The sequence below is a fragment of the Anguilla rostrata genome, chromosome 5 (assembly GCF_018555375.3).
Source record: "Anguilla rostrata isolate EN2019 chromosome 5, ASM1855537v3, whole genome shotgun sequence".
Lineage (NCBI taxonomy): Eukaryota > Metazoa > Chordata > Actinopteri > Anguilliformes > Anguillidae > Anguilla > Anguilla rostrata.
The window spans coordinates 60,666,904-60,690,240 of record NC_057937.1 but is presented as its reverse complement, the minus strand read 5'-3'; the positions used below and the strand labels follow the sequence as shown (position 1 = coordinate 60,690,240).

At 47.6% G+C, this 23,337-nt stretch overlaps 1 protein-coding gene across 1 annotated transcript in view; it reads left to right on the top strand.

The window, feature by feature from the left end:
* prss12 (serine protease 12) overlaps nucleotides 1-23,337 on the top strand; it is a 36,907-nt gene that overhangs the window by 3,385 nt on the left and 10,185 nt on the right. Inside the window, exons 2-11 of the mRNA XM_064337512.1 lie at nucleotides 1,255-1,393; nucleotides 4,077-4,255; nucleotides 5,551-5,701; nucleotides 7,587-7,765; nucleotides 9,212-9,353; nucleotides 10,899-11,095; nucleotides 15,659-15,800; nucleotides 19,954-20,110; nucleotides 21,379-21,506; nucleotides 22,256-22,381. Of these exons, the coding sequence (XP_064193582.1) occupies nucleotides 1,255-1,393; nucleotides 4,077-4,255; nucleotides 5,551-5,701; nucleotides 7,587-7,765; nucleotides 9,212-9,353; nucleotides 10,899-11,095; nucleotides 15,659-15,800; nucleotides 19,954-20,110; nucleotides 21,379-21,506; nucleotides 22,256-22,381 (1,540 nt within the window). The remainder of the gene's footprint in view (nucleotides 1-1,254; nucleotides 1,394-4,076; nucleotides 4,256-5,550; nucleotides 5,702-7,586; nucleotides 7,766-9,211; nucleotides 9,354-10,898; nucleotides 11,096-15,658; nucleotides 15,801-19,953; nucleotides 20,111-21,378; nucleotides 21,507-22,255; nucleotides 22,382-23,337) is intronic.

Sequence of the window (23,337 nt, the reverse complement as noted above, 5' to 3'; positions counted from 1 at the left end):
TTGAGATGGAGATGTGTGTGCAAGGCCTTTTATTCATGGTTTTTTTTTTTTTTTTTTTAAATGCCCGCAGTGTTACTGAAATATGCATACAGTGTGTGACAGACCACAGCAGTGTAATATAATAAAAGGGTTCAAGCAATCAAGTTATTTATTTGATGTGAGTCCTGGGAAACCCCAGGGATCTTTCCCTCTTTGTTTGGCAACAGGAAGGCTGAGGACTTGGAAATGGCTTGGTGCTGTAAATCTTTTTATTCGACTTTGCAGAATACAGAAAAGAAAAAAAAAAAACGCACATTCATCAGGGTGAGTGAAATAGGTTATGCATACAGTACATACAGCCTCAGCCATTAGTCAAGAGTTTGAAGGGCTGATAAATCTGAGTATGTTCATGCACAGGAGGAGTAGGTTTACATTCCTCTCTCTGAAAAGGTACCTTGGAGAGGCCTCGGGGACACTAAACCCCAGAAAAGCGGTCGGAAATTACGTGCCGAACATTTATAAACGTGCCTGCTGTAAAGGGCCATTGAGTGTGCTTTGTGCGCCCCTGCTAAAACAACATTCACACAGAGGTCCGTTTCCAGTACTGTTTCCAGGAGACCCACTCCTGCGATAATGGCAGTTGTTGAGGCTTGTAACAAATGTACAAATACATCTCCAGAAGAGTACAGCAGGGGGGCCAGAGGCTGCTTTATGCCGGTTCACTCAACCACTTTTCAGAAGTTATGCCATCGAAAAGTGTCACGCTGATATCGAAACCTCCATTATAACGCTGATTTCATGAGCCCAGCAAGTGGCATGAGAACCGGGGCTGCGTTGTAAATATTAAAATTTCACAGAAGAGCCACTCTGGCTGAAATCATACAGAAGTTTCATTCCAAGAATAAATTGTCAGGTGTGTGTTCCATATTACTATTTTCCCTTTCTGCTTTGTTTTATTAATATTATTAAATTTAATACAGCGCCGTCCACTGTGTGTGAGGTACTGGAAAAACAGTTACAGCAAAGCCAACAATTCAGCAGGTGCTAAGACAGTTTACTGTGCAGTGATCTACATCCAGCCAATTAGGCCTCACGTGGTCATGTAACATGTACAGTATATGAGCTGGTACCTGATTGGTTAAATTGTGTCATTGTTAATGGTATTGCTGTACATTCCAAAGCGAACGTCATCCCGCACTGCTGCTGCGGTAGCTGCCGTTGCCGGTGTCTGAGCTGCGGTTCTGAGAACAGGGCGTGATGTCACTTCCTCTCCAGGGTCGGTGCGGCTGCAGGGTGGGCGGAGCAAGCTGGAGGGCACCGTGGAGGTGTACCTGAATGGGGCGTGGGGCGCCATCTGCAGCAACGGCTGGGGGGACGGGGAGGCAGCCGTGGTCTGCCGACAGCTGGGACAGGGGTAAGGCATCCCGCGGGGGGAGGGGGGGGGGGGGCGCGCAGAAAGGTTGTCCCGCTAATGTGGATTAGCGCCGTGGATACCTGCTCTGCAGGGCAAGAAGGGGGCACGCTGGCAGTAATTTAAATGTGCATCAACACTAAAGGTGACTGGACCTTTTTCTGTGTGTGGCACAGGTACAGGGACAGGTTCCGCTGTTCTTTCGTTCCACACCGAGCACACAACCCTGAGACGGCATTAATCACAGTTCAACAGAGCTCTACAAAAATCCATATCATGATTTGTCACCTCCATGCAGCCAATTTAATTGAAAAAGTAAGCTCTAGTGTAGCGTTGGGCCAATAGTGTAGTGTAATGGCTAAGGAACTGGGTTTGCAACCTAATGGTTGCAGGTTTGATTCCAAAGCAGGACACTGGTGTTGTACTCTTCAGCAAGGTGCTTAACCTGGATTTCTTCAATGTATATATCCAGCTGTATAAATGGATTGTATGTAAATTTTAAAAAAATTAAAAAAGAGCAAAATCTGTTTAAGTCACTCTGGATAAGAGCATATGCTAAATTCCTGTGATGTACTGTAATGCTCATGTATTGTTTCTCTGGTAAAAAGAGTTAAATGTTCCCTTTTCGGTTCAGCCCCTTCGCCGATGGAGGTTTCACATGCTGTTTCTTAACACGATTAAGTCCGATTTAAGACAAAACCTGAAAATGTAGCACACGGAACTGAGCGACAAAAGAGAAGAGTGAAATCTGAGAGGGAAGAGAGCAAAGTTCTCAGACCTAATTCCGCACGGTACTCCCCTGTAACAAGGATCGCACGAGGAGTTTTTCCAGCTGGTTACTAATTCTGTACGCTTGAAGCAGTAATAGTAGCCTCTGCTTCAACTGTTGCTGTTCAATTTTTTTTTCTTCAGAAATTGTCCATAACACTCCAGTCCACTTGAATTCAGTGGTTAATTCTTAAACCTGAACCTGAACAACGAAAAAAGCCATTAATCTTAATCTTTCTTAATCTTTTGCGCTTTGAAATTTAGCAGTTACCGCACACCTCACATGTTTTACATTGATCACTAATCTGGAGCGGGGGTTAGGGTTTATTAACGGCGGCCATATTTAATACGCACTCATCCATTCTGCACCCGCTACAAAAACCATCTTTGTCGTCTCCTGCGTAGCGGCAGCCGCAGCACATTCCAAACGGTTTCGCACCCAGAGCTGTTCACCCTTCAGGCCTCTGGAGGTCAGCCGGACTCTGAGGTGCGCATATATTTCACGTCCCGTCACGTATGTTCCTGCGTGAAGAGCGGGCGGGGGGGGGGGGGGGGGGGGCAGGGGTCCTTCTGAACCCCCGCCTGTCGAAAGACTTCATATCTCCCTGGAGACGGCCCTTGCCATCGCGTGATCCCGACACGCTGACGAGCTCATACATCTCAGATTGACAGGTCCAGGTTCAGGGGTCACTACCGAGCGTGTGCTGAGACTTTTAAACCAGGGATCAGCGCTCCCCATTTTTTTCACATGACATTTCTAATTTGTTTTTGCTGTGGATTGGGTTATATAGACCCTTTTAAATGAAAAAAAGAAAGTAGCACCTGCATGTTTTCTCCTGCATCTACTATATTTGAAAAAATATTTAAATAGAATATTTGTGTGCAGTAGAATGATTTACCAGGACATCATGACAGATACATAAAATGCTTAACACTGGAGAAGCAAAATGAAGGATAAAAAGGAAGCAACACAGTGATTGGCCCGCAGACTATGCTTTAAACAGGGCTAAAAAGTTACCAGACAACTTTAATTGTTTTAAGATGCAAGTAATGCATGTAACACATGATCTTTTTTCTGCCAAAAATGACCCGTAAGAACAACGCTATCAGATTTGAGTTGTGATTTCAGATTTCACTCTGTTTTCTCTGGAAATACAGCGTGTTTATAATCTGAGCAATTAATTTGATGAATTGGTACATTTGTACTTAAAAAACATTATTTGTTTTTATAAAGCTACAATAAATGCACACTTCTTGCCATAATAAAGCCATTAGCTACATGTCTTCTGATTTTGGAGTGCAGTATATTCATTGCACAACCATGAAATGCAGATAAAATACTTTTTTTTAAAAGATGAAAACCTTTTGCGTGGAAAACCTGAAGTGTAAACCAGAGAAAATCAATTACTTTGAACTTCAAAGCTTGGTTAGTATATAATGGAAGCCGAATGAATTTTTCTGAAAGCTGAAAATGGAGGTTAACGTCTTTGAAGCCAAATACACAATCATAATCATTGTCCTTAAACTCAGGTAAAACAATATTTGCTTTTTATAGTTTATTATTATTAATTCTTTTGTAATCAAAGAAAAACATTATGTATGAAACTTACAAAAATACAATGCCGTCATGAAACGAATGACTGAACATTAAGGGCGAATCTGAAATAGACGCCTGGCATTACCATGAAGCAAATGCAGAATCTGTTTGGAGAGAATAAATAGTTAGTAACTGCTTTGGGATAATACAGATGGAATGTTCCCACATTTAACTGCTGATCCGCACTACAGATTTTTAGTGATAATAAATAAATAAAAAACCTTGCATGTGTTTTGTGCTTTGGTTATGAAAAATTCTGTATTTTATTTGTTCTTTATTATTATTATTATTAAGTGGCATTGCTCTATTGTCCTGGGGTAGGTTTAAGGGTCGTGCCCGACACAACCCCCTGTCGCGGCTGAGCTTCTCATTGGTCCACTGGAGCTCAGTGCATTGTGGGGGACACGAGCACGACCTCCTGCAGTGCCTGAAGACGGCGTGGAACGGCGGGGAGTGCGCCAACCGGCAAGTCGCTGCCGTCACCTGCACCCAGCAGGAAGGTGAGGCGTCTGTCCGGCCCCGTGTCACTTCCTGTCATGTGACTGTCTGGTTTAGTTCAGGGCGAATTTTGTGTGACAAAGCTTTTTAAGAAGTTTCATTGCGTCTTTTGTTTAATTCCCTTTCTATATGTCAGTTCTGTGGAGCAACACAGTTCTGACCACCACAGCTCTGTACTTAAAATAATAAATGCACCCTTATACAATTCAAAGTTATCAAAAAATTATGCACAATTCCTTTTTTGTACGGGGGGGAGAAGGTAGGGACTGTGTGGGGATTGAGGACTATTAACTTTACATCCAATGTAATCTTTCTAAATGTGTATAGGTAGTGTATTTTTTTTTTACCTCATGTATGTACTTGCTATATGGGGTTTCAGGCCTGGTTTTTGCTCTGATTGCTGTTTTCGATTTCTTGCCTCACTACTCTGTAAAGTGTCTTTGTGACAGTTCTCTGTAAAAAGCGCAATACAGATAAAATCGAATGGAAAGATTGAATACGTAATCTCTGTAAAAGTGAAGAAAAAAGATTCACTATTGCGCATTAAACTGAATGAGCTGTGCGGGTTGCTGCTCGTCTCTGTGTCCTCCTGGGCGGCCACGCTGCTCCTGAGCCCCCCGCAGTTGTCACTCTGCTGGGGAGATACCATCGCGCTCTCAGGAATGTGGCTCGGGGGAGACAGCTGCATGCGCTTCCTCGGCGCTATAGCGTAGCTAAACCGCGCTAAACCTTTCTGCTCCAGCACAGCTAAACTGTGCTAAACTGCACTAAACCTTTCTGCTCCAGCACAGCTAAACTGTGCTAAACTGCACTAAACCTTTCTGCTCCAGCACAGCTAAACTGCGCTAAACTGCGCTAAACATTTCTGCTCCAGCATAGCTAAACTGCGCTAAACTGCTCTAAAGCGCTAAACTGCGCTAAACCTTTCTGCTACAGCACAGCTAAACTGCGCTAAACTGCGCTAAACCTTTCTGCTCCAGCGTAGCTAAACTGCGCTAAACCTTTCTGCTCAAGCATAGCTAAGCTGGGCTAAACCTTTCTGCTTGCGCTAAACCTTTCTGCTCCAGTGTAGCTAAACTGCGCTAAACTGCGCTAAACTGCACTAAACCTTTCTGCTCCAGCATAGCTAAACTGCGCTAAACCGCGCTAAACTGCGCTAAACTGCGCTAAACCTTTCTGCTCCAGCGTAGCTAAACTGCGCTAAACCTTTCTGCTCCAGCACAGCTAAACTGCGCTAAACCTTTCTGCTCCAGCACAGCTAAACTGCGCTAAACTGCGCTAAACCTTTCTGCCGCAGCGGCCGCGTTCGTTCCCGTGCGGCTGGTCGGCGGCGGCTCCGGGCGCGAGGGCCGGGTGGAGGTGTACCACGCCGGGCAGTGGGGCACGGTGTGCGACGACCAATGGGACGACGCCGACGCCGAAGTCGTCTGCAGGCAGCTGGGATTGGGGTGAGCAGTGACATCACAGAGCTACCCTCTGTGTGCCTCTCATCTTCCGTGAAATATGTTTGCTTCTAACGACTACCATCGAATCATTGGTTAGAATTATGGTTTGAGGCTGACAATGATTTAATTAAGATGGAACAATGGAGTAGGAGAGTAATTTTATATAAACAAATATATTTATTATTTCATTATAATTGTATATATAATAATTATAACAGCCACATTGCTAACTTGGTTCTTGGTTCTTTTGGTCATCTCCATGCTAACGTTGGCCAAGAGAAAAAAGTTTGACTTTGTTCATGAAAGTTAGCTAATGTTCGCCTTTTTGAATGCAGGTCTAATTTTTGCCTTCTTGACAGGTAATAAAAGAAGGAAATGTCCATGTCTTAAGGATGTCTGATAGGCCGAAAGTGCATGGAGCTGATGGAAAGGTCATGTCGGTGGACAGTTTTCTGTCTGAGGAAAGTCTACAGGCTGAAACTCGTAAAGTTAGGCAGTTAGAAAGCCGAAACTTTATCCCTTTAAGGTGTGAGGTCACAAATATGTGATTGGAATGTTCTCAACTGAACATTCTAATACTGATGTAACTGACAGAACTGGAGTTCTAGAATACTGACTTGGAATTTTGGAAAAACATTCCAAAAAAAAAACCTAATCTTCAAAGGGTTAAAACAAAATGTGTAAGTGCTAAAAATGTCTGACAATAAATATATCATTATTGAATGAAAGGGCAAATTGCGAGAAAGGAAAAGGAGAAGACAGGTCAAGGAGGGTGTTGAAAAACATCCAGTTTACCATCTGCATAAGAATGTCAGCAATGTCCCGGGAATCCTGAAGCACAAGCGAGTTTTTCAGGAAGGAGGGAAAGTTTGGACACTGGTGGTCCGGCTGTGAATTGGGCCCATTGTCTCCCACGGACTCTCCTGAAGAGCAGAAGCTCAGCTTTAAACACGAATGGGGGAAAAACACATAGTTTGTAACAAAAAATATATAAATTATTGCATTGCCGATGCTTCCATGTGAAAGCATCCCATTCATGACCCTCTCCCACCAGGAACTGCTCACTCTGAAACGAACCCACACACTCATACAGTAGCGATTTAGCCAAGCTCTGAAATCAAGAGGCTCAGTTACTGCGACTCGATCCTTTTCAAAAACGCTAAGCCTTCAGAGATCTCCCACTTGAGTTCCGCCTTGAGGTGAAAATTCCTGGCGAGCGGCAGCCTTGGACGTGTCGAGCTTTGCAGCGACATGGCGGACGGCTCGATTAAAGCCCGTTCTCAGCGTCCCTCTCTGCTCGCGGGATTCACGCACCGCACGAGCTTCACTGCGTTAGCGCGCGTTTCTGAGGACCACACAGACGCGCTGCTGAATGCGTTTAGACTGCTAACGCAGTGCGTGGCACCACGTAGCACAACTCATCTCGCTCGTGACGAGAAAGACGTGCGTTCAACAAAGATTATTTGCCAATGACTTACTCACTTACGGTTTATTTAAGCTACTGTGGGAAGAGTGAGTTATACCACTGTTTTTAGAATTTGGGAAGATTTCATTTAATAAAAAATGAATTATAACAGCCAAGTGTCAGCTTACATGTGCAGTCATCATCGTTCCCTTCCTTTCCTTTCCTTGGAAGTCAATTTTGTTCACCGTGCAGCTACACGGTCAGACCGGTACCTAATACTAACTAACATTTGTGGCAAACTGAAAAATGATTGATTATGGTATGTTCGGGAAACTTCACTAACGTTCATTTTGTTTAGAGATTCTCAACACTGATCCTGGCGGTCTGCCTGAACACGTGGTCCGCCCAGATTAGGGTTGAGACCTGCCAGCCCTGCTGAACCCACCTCAGGGGACACGCGTGTGCTCTTTTTTTTACCCACAGCGGGACGGCCAAGGCTTGGGGGCAGGCCTATTTCGGGGAGGGGTCCGGCCGGGTCCTGCTGGACGAGGTGGGGTGCACCGGGAACGAGCTCTCCGTGGAGCAGTGTCCCAAAAGCGCCTGGGGGGAGCACAACTGCGAGCACCGCGAGGACGCGGGGGTGTCCTGCACCCCTCTTACAGGTACGCGCAACATTTCGGTCATTTCACACACCGGCCCCGTTCACACAGGGCAGTGACCGAGGAGGGTACGACTGTCACACACGACACGGTCTGAGGGTTACTTCATTAGTTTTAACGGCACCATATTGCCATTTTCATTGTTACCATGTGCAGTTCTAATTAATCCTGCCCCTCGCCCAATGGACGCTGGGATAGGCTCCAGCGCCCCTGCAACCCTGCCCAGGATAAGCGGGTATAGATAATGGACGGATGGGTGGATGGAAATAGGAACAGCATCATATCCGCAAGCGCCAGTGTGTCATAGTGGACAGAGAACTGGGCCAGCGTCCAGAAGGCTTTTTTATTGCTTAATGTTGGGCGTGCCACCCATGAGCCAGGCATTTAACCGGATTGGCCACGGCCAAATATTTATCTGCAGAGCCTGTATAACGGAGTTACGCTCAAATTGCCCGAGATAAGAGCGTCTGGCATGCTTGTTTGAGCAACGATCCGGAACCACGCGGAAGTACACACCAGCATCCACACCCAGAATTCCTCTGGGTGATCAGCAGTGCATTTGCAGAAGTGGTTATTCTCTGAGAGAGAAAAAAAATTATCCAGCCACAAAACCCCGTCCAGCTCCACGGGTCCCTGGAACGCGTTTACGAAGCGTGCTTCACTTTTTTTTTTTCCTCCAGAAAACGAGGCGGAAAGCAACTGTTGTGCCCTCAAGCGAGGTACTCGATCGGAAAAATACCCCGCTGTGTTTTTAATGACTAATATGTGAATATCCCCCGTGATAACTGTCTGCTAAAGTGTAAAAGTAATCCAGAACGCCTCGCTTCACCCTCCCACGCTTCTCACCGTGCGCGTGCGTCTGCTTCTTCGGTTCTGAGCCGATGACGGTTATTGAAAAAACAAGGCCTTTTAACACTGTGGAAATTAAAAAAATTAGAAATGTTTAATTTCTTTTTAATCACTGTTGCAAGAGGTAATAAATTAAACAACAATCGTTTCACAACCGTGACCTTGAAGCGTGAAAGCACTTTCATTGTGCTCTGATTAGCAAATTGTATGATTTTTTTGAAAAGCGGATGGATTTAACATTACATTACACTATATACATAACATTATATACATTACATATATATTTGGCAGACACTTTTATCCAAAGCGATACACAATAAGTCCATACCGAAGGTCACTGGAACAACAACGAGGCACAGGTCCGCTAAGACACAATACTCATTCTATAACACTTATCCATGGCCGTGAGCACAGTAAGTCCAGTTCACACAGTGAGCACAGGCCAGGTCAGAATGTTATGGTAAGTCAAACTAGGAGGCATGACAACGAGCTGCAACATCAAGATAACGAAGTGCAACACAAGCTCTGGATGGGGATGCAAGTGTAATATGAAAAATGAATAAGCTGTTTAATCTAAGGACTGTACTTTGTGGTGAGCAGATGGGTCCCTGCGGCTGGTGGGGGGGTCCGGCAGTTTCGAGGGGCGCCTGGAGGTCCATTACAAAGGACAGTGGGGGACGGTCTGCGATGACGGCTGGACGGACTCCAACACTCAGGTGGTGTGCAGGCAGCTGGGGTTTCGGTAAGCCTGTCTGCCCCCTCCCTGCCCTGGGTGGGGGTGTCGTATAATGGGGGAGGGGGGGGGAACTGGCCCTGTGACCCGAAGGGTGTGGGTTTGATTCCCTGGCAGGAATTGAAAACAAACTCTTCACTCCTAAAAACGGTGTCTGTCACATTAGAAACACATGTTGAAAACACTGTTGTATAGTGTCTCACAGGACTATCGTGCTGAGCAGGGTACTTAATGTTAAACTGCTTCAGTGTATATCCAGCTGTGAAAGATGGAAACAATGTTAAAAATCCTATAGGTTGTGTAAGTCGATCTGGATAAGAGCATCTGCCAAATGCCGTGAATGTGATTTGCCCTGTCTTTGGTTCAGGCAGACTCCACCAGTGCAGGTTCAGTCTGGTTCAGGTCATCAGCTGATGGTTGGCAGGTGCAGAATAGGTTTAGTTCTGCCCACCACACCCTGTTGTTCAAGCGTGCACTGCCAGGTTTTACAGCTCAGACAGCTGCTTCAGGCTTGAGTCCCGGGTTCGAGATGGAGCTGCTCAGCCGACTCGTATCTCTTCATTCGGTTTGTTAACTACCGTTTTGGCGTTAACCGCGCAGCCCGACATTATGGGATTTATTTACTTGGTTTGCACAAAAGCAGAATGAAGAGAAATGCAGTGAGCGAGGGAAATGGGCGTAAAAGCAGGGCATCGCGCTTTTTAAAGGAACACACACTGGAAGAAAAAAAAGTAGTAAAAGAGAATTATGGTACATTTCACTAAACAGATCACAGTGATTTTTAAAAAATGAACAGTCTCCATTTTCATCTGGTCTGCTGTGGCAGTTTTGATCTGAGCTGGCCTTAAATTTTTACACCTGCCCTTACGAGCGTTTGGGGGTCCCCATCGGGGGAACGCATCAAAGAGTTCAATTTGAGATCCGCCCCAGGGTCACGGGCGGCGGGTTCTCCCGGGCTTACCGGTCTGTCGGACCAATCAGACGTCAGCCTTTAAAAGGCGGGTCGGGTCTGTCAGACAGATCAGTTTACCGTCGCGAGGCTGTGATGTTAAAAAGAGGATCGCGTTCCATCACGTATGAATCTGGTGCCCATATCCCCCTGTTTAATGCGTATAACAGCGTTTCCACCGTTTCCTATTGTTTCTTTAGGAGTGAAGACTTTTCCATGATGAATTTTTTCCCCTTATAAAAAGCAAAAATGTCCAAATGAAAGTTAATATCATATGTCATATGCACACCTGCTTGTGCACTGTATGTAGTGCAGTCCACGTGACAGGTTGTTTAATTTGACTGCGGGAACTATCTACAATATTTATTGAAAATTGGATAAATTACAAGTATTTTTTTTTAACATGCATCGCCAAATCACCGTGTTCCATGACCCTAAACTGGGGGTCCAGACCTAAAGTTTAAAATGGCCTGTTATATGATGGCCATTTTGACATACTGTATGGCTGATAAATCACTGAAGCAAAGGAGCTTGAAATAAGGGTTTGGAAAATTAGGGTGCAGCTGCTGGGGATTCGAACCTGCAACCTTTCTGCCATGCTGCAGGTCTGGAGTGGGTGCGTCGCCGGGGCTGTTCGGGGAGGGGGCGGGGCCCATCCTGGTGGATGATGTCAGCTGTACGGGGAAGGAGCCCGCCCTCACCCACTGCGGCCGCAGGGAGTGGAAGAAGCACGACTGCACCCACCAGGAGGACGTGTCAATCACCTGCAGCCCCGAGCGCGTCGCCCACGGCGTCCCAGCTAGTAAGCTCCGCCCGCCACACCCACGCTAGCGCCCACACAGCCCACACCCGCCCACAGCCAGTAGCTCAGGCCCCAACACCCGCCCACAGCCAGTAAGCCCCGCACACAGCCCACAACACCCCGCCCACAGCCAGTAAGCCCCGCCCACACAGCCCACAACACCCCGCCCACAGCCAGTAAGCTCCGCCCCCACGGCCCACAACACCCCGCCCACAGCCAGTAAGCCCCGCCCACACAACCTACCCACCACACCCAGTCATTAAGCTCCACCTACAACACCTACCCAGCCACTATGCTCCGCCCACAAGCCCCCTTACCCCTCCCAGCTAGTAACCCCAGGACACAAACTCCTCTCCACCCCCAAACCAGTAAGCCCCACCCACAGCACCTCCTCACACTGAGTCCTCCCCCCTCTGCCTACCCCTGAGGTCTCTCTTACTTTGGTATGATAAATACAGGGAGTGAGTGAGGTTCTTGGGTGACACTAATTACACCCTGTCCTAAATGGAGGTAAGCCTGGCCTCTTTCTCGGGTGAACAGGGCTTGAAAGGCTCTCTGGTTTGTTTTTGTGTCACTCAATATTTCCTGTGTGTGAAAAGAGAAGCAGCGCCTGCAGAAAGGTCTGGGTTCGGTATCATTGCATTTCTAGTGCTGCATATTATAATCATTTTTTTTATTGTCGCACCACAAGTTTGGACCATCAAAATGGAGCCGTTCATTTTAGACTTTTTAAATGATCTGGACTGTGCTTTTCCTTGTGTGTACTGGACCTTATGAACTCTCTGCACTGTGGGGGTGATGCCAGCAGGTATATAATTTGGCTGAGATTTATGCGTGCATACAGCACTACGCTACAGCAGCCATTAGACATAATTGCACGTATAACAAAGACGGATAATTTAACAACTGTACGATTCTGTCCTGTGGCCATTTTAAGTGTTTTTTCTTTCTGACAAATAATGACAATATACCAGACTGAACAATTACTGAGGCTGAACCCAGACAGCACAATAGCAGTAGCTAGTTTTCTAAAAACTATACTTACAATGAGGAACCATAACGCTTCGGGTCACGTTAAGCTGAAAATTATATCTCGCTCAACATGGTCAAAAGCCAAATTTGCGCAGCAGCCGGCTGTGCAGTGGATCCATTTCTCCCGCCCGTTTCATCAGTAATAAAAGTCATCCCTTTCCCTATATTTTTCATCTTTTAATATATGGCTGTAGATCGATAAATAATTCATTAAAATAAATGAACTACTGAAGAAAGGCACCTGGAAGAATAAAAATAATTCATAGCACTCGTACATCCATATGAAAATATGATCTTATATATATATATTATTGTCGGCCCATATGGTTATGATCGTCTCCAGAAATATTTTCCACGGCGACGGGGTGTTTTTTTTTTGCGGGTTTTTCGTGACGACGCCCACGGACACGCGAGGAGCACAGGAGCGCCCGTGCGTTTCGCAGGCACACGCGGTCCCCTGTCCCGCGAGCGCTCGTTTTGGGAGGGGGGGGGGGGGGTGTTCGGGCTCACTGGGCTTGTGACATGAGTCATTATTTCTCTGGCGAAAAGCGAAATGGCGGCCGCTCGCTTTTAAAACTTCTGAGCGCCGAGCTGCCGTGTGGTTATGGCTCTGCTGCAGCGAGTCTGGCTCCGGTGTCTCCTGCGACAGAAATCAGTGTCCACTCTGCTCTGTTTACGGGTTTCATATAGCAAGTTTATTCACATATTCATTAACAACGCCTGTGTTTTCCTTACGGTATTATATTGTGGTTATTTTTCAACAATAAGTAACTATTCACTTGACAAAAATTGTATTAACAGTTTTTTGTATTTGATTTAAAAAAATAAATGCAAGACTTTTTTTTTTTTTGCCCTTTTTTGTGTCAGTTGACTTTTTATCCCAAAACTCAGATGATGAATTTATCATTCATTCACAGGCAGTTAAGTCTAAGGGACTGATTCTTAGCTAAACTTGCTGCTCTCTGACCAATAATAATTCCACACAGGACTTGGATGAGAGCGTTTAGTTCTGTCAGTGTCTTATAGAAAAATAAAGTAGTTTAGAGTTGCAAAACAATGGCATTGCCATAGAAAACGCATTTGGATACACCTGAGCGTTGAGCCTTAGCAGAGGGAGACATTTGAAAATGACCGTCTTCTCTTAACAAAAACAACATTTGGGCGTGTTTTTAAACGTTGAGCTTTTGGCTGAAAGGCACGCTTGCTCATAACAGCTGTAACAGTCTGAGTGATGAGTGAGGTTTTGGGGTGAGGGAGAGGAAGGAGAAGTCTGGTGCGAACGGATCGGACCTGTCCGGTGGGGAAATTAAACGATCCGCTCCGACCCGGGCGTGCGTAACGTGAGTCGTGCGTCTGTAACGGCTCCAGCTGTCGCTGAGCGGGTCTGCGGTTTCCCCACTTTTATTGGGGTACACTAAACCCCCGACTCCGGTCCCCGAGTGGCTATCGCCTTCGCCTGCGCAAAATGAACGACCGTTTGGCCCGAACGGGGATGCGGTCAGACGCCTTCCCCAAAAGCTACTGTGAAATGCACCCCCCCCCCCCCCCGATAGCGTACACCACCGTACGCGGAGCCGTTTGTTCATTTCCACTTTCGCCGAAGCAGGAAATCATCGCTGCAGACTTCCTGTTTGAGGAACAGGCCCTCGCCGGGGTCCAGCGTGATGACATCATGGCGCTGGGAGGCCCTAGACCACAGGTGTCAAACTCCAGTCCTGGAGGGCCGCAGTGTCTGCAGGTTTAACTCCAGGCCTGTAGGGCCGCAGTGTCTGCTGGAATTCTGTGGCACCATTTGCTCATTTAAGTCATTGATTGGCTAAGGAATCCACACACCTTGTTCTCAGGGCCTTAACTGGCAGCTCATAAGAAAGGAAACCACAAAAACCCCGCAGACACCGCGGCCCCCCTTGGGATTCGGTTTGACACCCCTGCCCTAGACCGCTCCCGAAACCTCCGAACCTCTCGGGAATCCGCTCGTGCTTTTCTTGGCGAAGCGTTAAGCGTTAAGCGTTTAATGTTCGTCGGCGAGGTTGTGTGAAACTGTCATCGCTGCTCTCGCATCCGCTGACAGTTTAATGCGAGGGTTTCCAGGAGGGCCGGTGGACAGATGTGAGGGCAGAGGAGGGCCGGTGGACAGATGTGAGGGCAGAGATAATGTTCGGCTCGGCCCTGGCAGAAAGGGGTTCTGTTTCAGGCTCCGGAGCGCCGAAGCCTAGGCCTCACCTCAGCCAAAGTAAATATCTTCTGCGCTGGACTCCCCGTATTTAATCTCCCCTGTCAGTGCAGATTTAAACTAGCAAGTGCGCGATAAGCTCGCAGAATTATCTATAATGCGCCGTATCGAAAAGCGGGGGGGGGGGGGGTTGCGAATAGAATTTGGCTCTCTGGGGGGGGGCAGGCTGAGCGGTAGCGCCCCACGGCTACCCCCCATGGTAACGGGAGAGGGCCTCTCGCTGCGAGACGGATTCGGTTAAAAACTCCCACCGTGGCGGTCGGTAAAGAGACACCGAACCTAAACATCCCTGTGTCATATCCCCCCCCCCAGCTCCCCGTGTGACATTTCCATCAGATGCCTTCCTAACCCCCACTCTTATCAGCATGACTCCCGATCCAGAGCAAGCCCATCTGCGTGCATTAGACCCAGTAGGCCCCAGTAGTCCCCAGTAGGCCCCAGTAGGCCCCAGTGGGCCCCAGTAGGCCCCAGTAGGCCCCAGTAGGCCCCAATAGGCCCCAGTAGGCCCCAGTAGGCCCCAGGGGCGTCCCCGTGAGGTGACTCTACTACGCGGAGCGCGGTTTTGTTTTGGCTTTCGCTCTGCGCTGTAATCATCAGCAGAGCCGTTTTAGCGGGAAAAACACGTGAAAACATTCACATCCATCGCTTTATCAATCTCAGTCGAAACTGAGCGGCGAGCGCTGACGGGGACGTCGAGCTCCGTTTGTGGAGCTGCGCTCACTTCATTAGCATGACCTCACTTTGCAGACGGAGTGGGGATTGTGAGGAATCAATCTGCCTCTCAAACAACTGCAGTGAGCTGTTAGCATTCTGGTGGGTGTATCATAGCTATATGAGATTTTCCAGGGACTTCACCTGGGCAGTGAGAGTACTACACCTGGGCAGGTTCTTGCCTGGGAGGCGTGGTCAGGGCGGGTAAGGGCGTGGTTGCCTTCACTGTGTCACATGACCTCGCTCATTTCATCACAGAGATAATATGAATATATGAAAAAAACTATGGGGGAAAAACTAATGGAAGGGCACAGAATTTCTCTGCCATTAGAGGGCATGGCCAGCCAAGTGCCTTCCAAACCACACACTTCACCCCACATTACCAGTGTTTATATGAGCAAAACATTGTTTGCACTATGCAGAACATGTATTGTGAAATAAAGTTGTGCAATAAGCGTCGGTTAGTGAACAATCACACACAATTAAATTGTTGTGTGTTTTGGTGGACCTCACAACCCTGGTCCTCAGTCAACACTGTGTTTTTTTGTTTTGTTTTCTCTCTCTCTCTGCCTGTTGCCATGGCGCAGGCGTGCCTCTCCGGCTGGTGGGTGGAGAGACTCCCACGGAGGGCCGGGTGGAGATCTACATCCACGGGCAGTGGGGCACCATCTGCGACGACGGGTGGACCGACAGGGATGCGGACGTGGTCTGCAGACAGCTGGGCTACACGTGAGTCTCCTTCCCGAATCTCGCCCCCACCCCCTTTTCCCTCCTTTTCGCTTTGTCGCCGCACGTCCCAGACCAGAGGGAGCAGGGGGAAGTAGACGGCATAGAGTAGAAAGTTCCGGAAAATGCCCCCACAGAGAGAATTTGTGTTATCTGAGCTGACTGGAACATCTGAGGTGCCCGAGACAGAATTCAAATTGGTGTGGAATTTACCGGAACTTCAGCTGACATGTCACGACTGATAATGACCGGCAAGTGTTTCCATAACTTTACATGACTTTACAAAATGCCCAGTTGGGAAAAAAATATCCCACAATGCATTAGTTCCATCTCAGCTCTTAGGAGTTCCTGGGACTTCTCTTAGGACAGGATGGAATGACCTCTTTCAGCAGAGGTCTCCCATCCTGGCTCTGGAGGACTGAAGGGTGCGCTGGTTTCCACGGTTACTCACAGCTTAATTGATCAATTAGAGCCCCTAATTACACTCTTACCTCACCTTATCTCACATCTGGTTTCCTGGGTCTGAACGGGGTGTTGAGTTTAAAATGAAGACACAATCCAGAAGACCCCGTGCCCCTGCTAGATCAGGTTTGGGGACCCTGTGCCTTAGGGCAAGCAAGCAACCTATCCCTGGATTCTGTCAACATTTGCCTGAAATGCTTGTCTTAAATACAACTTCAAAATGCAAATATAGCAACGTTTTCCTCTCAAAAGCACATTTTGGTACAGCAGCGACGAAAGTGAATAGAAAACAAATGTTTAATTTGCATTTATAAAGTCAAGTTTATGTATAAAGCTAAATTTATTTAAGTCAACTTAGATAGATAGAATCCAGAGGCCAGTGTTGTATGTGGAGAGGAAGTCCGGGGAAAGCATTTAGCTAAACAAAAAGAAAGCGTTTAGCCTTTCTGCTTGCGTTGGGCTAAATGAACACAGATGGGAGCCGATATTGATGTATTGAGATGTAAACATAACGTTCGTGGGATGGCGGCAGTGTTTCGAGCCAGTTTGTTTTTAGGAGTAAAGGAAAAACACCTTTTGAGAAGATGACGGATCACCAGGAAGGAAAAGACAGTCAAAAATGACTTTAGCTTTCGTTACGACGATAAGGATTTCCATAACTCAGGGGTTCTACCCACAACGCAAACACACCGCCCACTCACAGACCTGGTCTTCCCAGCTTTTACAATATCCATCACCCACGAGTTCTCAAATAAAGTTGTGCAAGTTCCGTAATAAAGATTAATGAATAATCACACACAAGTTACTGTAGCCATCTTGTTTTTGGTGGATTTTCAGAAGAGGAGAGATGCCTGCTTCACCTAGTCCAACCACACATCCCTGGTGTAAACACACAGTGTACTGTAAACACACAGTCCAGTCGTGGAGGTGGTCTTCCTGGCTTTAATACTGCATTAATCTCTCATAGGCTGGAACCGTCTCTGCCAGACCCCATAAACATCTGCTCTTTCTCCTCTTCGTTCTCAAGCATGTCGCTGGTCTAAAATGAAAGAACCAGGACTGGACACGGCAGGGACAGAAATTACCGCTGCCTGAATTCAGCGGTTTATTACTTCCCACGAGGCACTGCTTCAGCCTGCGTTGGGTCCTCACCAAAACGGTCTCTTACGAGAAAAAAAAACCCACCTCTCGTCCAACCGTGAATCATCTCACTACGGTCAGCAATAAACCGGTGATTTAGCCTAGCGGTTAATCACGGTGTGTGGGCTCCACTTAATTTCTCAGCTCGTTTATTTTGACCCACACAGGAATTGGCTATCGTGCGTGCGTGTGCGTGTGTGCGTTTAATATGAACTTTTTTTTTTTTAACCTCGATCCAAATGAAGGCCCCGGCACGTTTAAATGGCTGGATATAGCATTTAAACATCTGTCTTGCCGAGGCTACATCTGTCACGCTAGCAAAGTGCTTGATCTGTCAGGCTAAACACTTTCCCAGGGCACCATTTGCCAAAAAACCTGACATCTTTTTCGGAGAAATCAAATCGTTTGCGACTCTAATTTGATATAGATGTGAAATAACAGCTGTAGGGGTAAAACTGGCTCACTCCTGATGTTCTGTCTGCTCTGGAGCTGTCTGAATGCGTGATCTCCCGTTCCTTTCTTCTTGACTTAAGGTGAACTACTTGGCAATGATATTTATTTTCATAGAACGGACCAATGTGCCCTTTGACGTTTTGTGGAATTTACCCACAATTCTTCATTATATCTAGCTGTCCTTTCTGCTCACAGGATGATCTCAGGCTTCTGGGGAAGATATATTGGTTCATACAGAAAAGTGAAATTAAGTCATCAAGAGTCCGCTGTCATAATTCAGCGAAGGTTTTATGGCTTCATTTTTAATCCTGCATGTTAGTTTAATCTGCGGTGCTCAGTGATCGATTGGCCTGTGTCCTCCTGCACAGTGGTATGGGAAAATACGACAGAATATGAAACCTGGGCCTTCTCGCAAGCTATAGCTGTTTTTACAGTAAAACCGCAGGTCTACAGCAAGCATCTGTTCAGTTGTGCGACTTGCTGCAACTTTATATTTTTTAATATTACATATAGGGTGACCAGTTTCCTTGGAGGACTGTGGGCCTAATAAAGTGAGAACCTACAATAATGGCAATTACAGTCATAAAACCCACTGAAATATAGCACCTGGAAATATGGGACAAATCAAGATTTTCTCAGAGTAGGTAGGGACACGTTGAAAGGGTTCTGAAATAGAGATCAACTAGGAAATAAGCCTATGGCACATCTGGTCCCTAAATTTCTGTTATTATTGGACTTTTATTTTTTGCCCACAAAATAGCTAATGTTGAACTACGGCAACACATCAATCCATATGACTAGCACGCGTATCAAGCAGTATCTGTGGTTTGGTTAGCAACGAGCCGCGTTCTCGGTGAAAGGTGTCGATGTTCTCCGAAACAGCTCCTCCTCGGCTTCGTCCCGCCCTTGTCATGCCAAACAGGAAATGGCTTCATAGCGTGACTTCACACCGCTTTTCACGCAACGCATTCAGCAGCTGAGACCGCCCCACGGTCGTTACAACCGTTACGGTGTTCAGTGTTTTAGTAGAAAACACACACACACACACACACACACACAGATACACACACAGGCGCACGCACACACACAGGCACACACACACACACACAAGCGCACGCACACAAACACAAACACACACACACACACACACAGGCGCGCACACACACACAGGCGCGTAACACTGGACCACCGCCAGAGCGCATTAGCGAGTCAATGCCCACTCCTCCCTTTACACAAATAATTACCCGACATCAGTTTAATTAGGCCTAATCAGCTGCTGCAGAATTAGCCTCTCGCTGAAAGAGGTTCTGGAGGCAGTGGCTGGCTGCCCCAGCCAAACCGCGTCGGTTTAAAACAAACAAACGAGTCAGGAACTCGGCGGGGAGACCAGCGGGACGTTTAATCGAGCTCTGTTCCCGCCTCTCAGCGCGGGACTAATACTCTTCTGTGACTCGGGCGGACGCACTTCAGATAAGCAGACACATCTGGAAGGAACCGGGACTTTGAAAGGCTCGTTAGAAACCTACAGCGGCGATAAGGACTGCCATTGTTTTGCCTGAAACGCTGATCGCAGAGTGACTTTTAGCGTCGGAGTGGACGGCAGTTGAATTGAAGGTTATCTCTAAGACGTGCTGATGGAGGTTTATTCTTTGAGGGATGCGTTTGGTTCATGGTGGGTCTGTGGGGACCCCGCTGGCTCATATTCTAAAACGGGGGGCCCCAAGCCACCCATGTCCATGTTAGATATACTTTGACGTCAAGCTGCCAATCACAGTGAACCTCTCACAGTGGATCATAATATGAACCAATCACAGTGATCCTAATGTGAGACACTCAGGGGAGCGGACATACTAGGTAAATGAGGTGTGTGTACGTAGAGGTCATGACATTCTGGTGCTGCTGCGATGTTGTTCTTAGTTTCTCTTATCGGAAACTCCCAGCTGTAAAAACAAGGCTACCCCCTCGCGTAGCGCTTTCAGAATCGCTCGGCTCGTTTCTCTAAGATACGGACAATTTTTTTTAAAATCAACGTGCTACAAATCACACGCGAGTCACGCGTGACGGGCCGTGTGAAACGCACCTGCGTCTGTGTGTCCCCCAGGGGTCAGTCCAAGGCCCGGACCATGGCCTACTTCGGCGAGGGCGAAGGTCCCATCCACGCGGACAACGTGAAGTGCGCCGGGGGCGAGCGATCTCTGGCCGACTGCATCAAGCAGCCGGTGGGCACGCACAACTGCCGACACCAGCAGGAGGCCACGGCGGCGCCCTTTCTGCAACATACACGGCCATGACAGTACAGCCTCCATTATCACAGGATGCGCTCCACCTGCCCTTTATACCGCTGAACATCAACTATCTGTCAACCGATGGACGCATTCACATTGCTACAGTCACATTACATTATATTACAGGTACATTTTACGGATGAACCCTTTATCCAGAGTGACTTACGCAACATTTTACATAGCATTTACATTGCATCTGTTTGTACAGCCAGATGTATATTAAAACAATGCAGGTTGAGTACGTTGCTCAAGGGTACAACGGCAGTGTCCTACCCGGGAATCGAACCTGCAACCTTTAGGTTACAAGACCTGCTCCTTACCCTGAACAAGTATAACTGCATCACAGCACCGCAAATACTACTTTATTTTTTAGCATTGATTTTAATAAAAACCCAACTCCTCCTTAAAATTCTTTAGAACATGCAAAGCTTTTATAAAGTAAAGTGTTAAAATGCGCACAAATTACACAAGGCCCCGATGAAGGCTTTGAACATCCGACTACCCTGGGATTATTTCTTAATTTATTTATTATACTGACCCGGTAGCTAACAAACACAATATATTTCATCTCCCTCTGATACAGATATTCATATATTATCAGCGCTGAGCATTTTAAAATATATTATTAAGTAAACTGGAATAGGCTAACATAAAAATATGCACGTGACGCAAAGCCCAGTTTTCCTTCCGTTGACTTCACGGCAACGTGAATATTTCAGGCTCGCTCTCTCGTGCGTGTCCCGGGACGCCTTGATCTGACGAACAAAGGGGGAGCTGTTTAATTCGCACGGCATAGGCGATGAGGAGAAGCGGCGGCGGGCCGCGCTTCGAGCTAGCACGTCCAACATCTGCCTGCTCAGTGGGGGGGAGGATTAGGCAATTACCGTCCGAGAGAGCGGCGCACCGCCGACTGACCCACCCTCCCCCACACCACGCCGGCTCACTACCTGAAAACCAGGTGAAAGAAAGAGCATTTTGGCTGAAGTAGAGTGCTGTGGTTTAACCTGGTTACCTGGCTCATCCAAGAACCCTGCCACTGTAGCCGTGAATCAGAAAAAAATAAACCCTCAGATTTACTATTTTTATAGATTCTCATTTGCTCTACGGGAAGTACAAGTCCAAGACGTCGTCTGTCCGGTTTAAACATTGATTGAAACGTTTCCAAGGCGACGTTTAGTCCTGTGAAGCTCCACCTGCTCCACTCACACATGATTGGTTAATGGTTTTGTCACACGGATGAGTATGTAATGCGGATAGGCTACACCCTGAGGAAGCTCTCGTCTCTCGTAGATCCCGTCGCCTCGCTGTGCGGCCTGCGGCTGACGCACACTCGGCAAAAACGCATCATCGGCGGGGAGAATTCTTTGAGGTAAGCTGAAAACTCTTTCGAAAACTCTTTCGAAATGTTGCGGTGTCCTAAAGTATAGAAACTTCCATTTCCCACCCCCGTTGACGTCACGTTGATGGAAAAGACAGATGATACATCTGCGCCAGTTTGGCCGTGTCCTGGCCCTCAGTGGTGACACATCTGCGGCGCCGGGTTAGCCGCGGTTTTAATAGCGTCTCTGGTCTTCGTTTCGTGTCAGCGCGGCGTATTCATCTTCTGCCGAGGGTTTTATTGGTAAAGGGTGATGAGAAACGAGAAGCAGGTGAGGCAGCTTAGATCTGCCTGGCGAGGCGGGGGCCGAAACAGAGAGAGCGGGGGGGGGGGGGGGGTGTGACAGAAATGTGTTTCTGATGAAGCTCGGGGTGGAGGGCAGGCCTGTGTGTGTGTGTGTGTGTGTGTGTGTGATGGATTGGCATGCAAACTCTCACCATCCCTGCTGGATCTCCATAATGCCTGAGCTTGGCTCGTGTGTGTGTGTACGGGGTGTGTATGTGCGTGTGTGCGTGCGTATGTGGATGTGTGTATATGTGTGTGTGTGTGTGTGTGTGTGTATCCCTGCGTGTGTGTGTGTGTGTGTGTGTGTGTGTGCTGCGTGTGTGTATCCCTGTGCGTGTGTGTGTTTATGTACATGTGTGCGTATGTGTGTGTATCCCTGTGTGTGTGTGTGTTTATGTACGTGTGTGTATCCCTGTGTGTGTGTGTGTTTATGTGTGTGTGTGTGTGTGTTTCAGAGGGGGCTGGCCGTGGCAGGCTGCGATCAGGCTGAGGGTGTCCCAGGGGGAGGGCAGGCTGGTGTGCGGAGCGACGCTGATCAGCAGCTGCTGGATCCTCACCTCAGCCCACTGCTTCAAGAGGTAAAAACCGCCATCCTGCCACTGTTCACCCTCCTGCTACTGCTCACCATCCCTCCACAGCTCACCCTCCTGCTACTGCTCACCATCCCACTACTGCTCACCCTCCTGCTACTGCTCACCATCCCGCCACTGTTCTTCCTCCCGCTACTGCTCACTTTCATGCTACTGCTCACCATCACACCACTGCTCACTATCACGCCACTGCTCACCATCCAGCTACTGCTCACCATCCCGCCCCTGCTCACCCACCCGCTACTGCTCACCATCCTGCCACTGCTCACTTTCCCGCTACTGCTGACCATCCCGCTACTGTTCACCCTCCCGCCACTGCTCACCATCCTGCTACTGCTCACCATCTCGCCACTGCTCACCCTCCCGACTGCTCACCATCTCGCCACTGCTCACCCTCTTGCTACTGCTCACCATCCCACTACTGCTCACCCTCCCGACTGCTCACCATTCTGGCACTGCTCACCAGTGAGCTACTGTGACATCATTACATGATAGCTCCACCAGTGTGTCCATGAAGTCACACTATTTCTGTTTTTGAGTTGCTAAGGAACCAGTAAACCAGAGATGCTTTATGAGTCGAGATGGGAAACTAGACCCTAAACCATTATAACTGCTGCCATTGGTATTGCTGAATCTACAGAGAAAGGTGCTAAATTATTTACAATTACAGACGTCAACATGTACAGTGTGACAAGCGATAGAAACGTTTCAAAGGAATGGCGATGTACAGACTCTACAAGCAGTAGAGACCGTAAATCAAAGCTAAAACCGTAAATACTTAATTCAGCCTAAGAGTAGGCAAATCTCCAAAAGTTCCTTTGCATTTCTGACTATTCAACCGACAGGTCTGGCATTCATTACTCTGTCTCATCAAGGCACCCCCGCTCAAAGCTGAAAGCCCTGTTTCCTGCAGGGTAGAATTCTAGCAGCCGCGGCTGTGTGCTTCT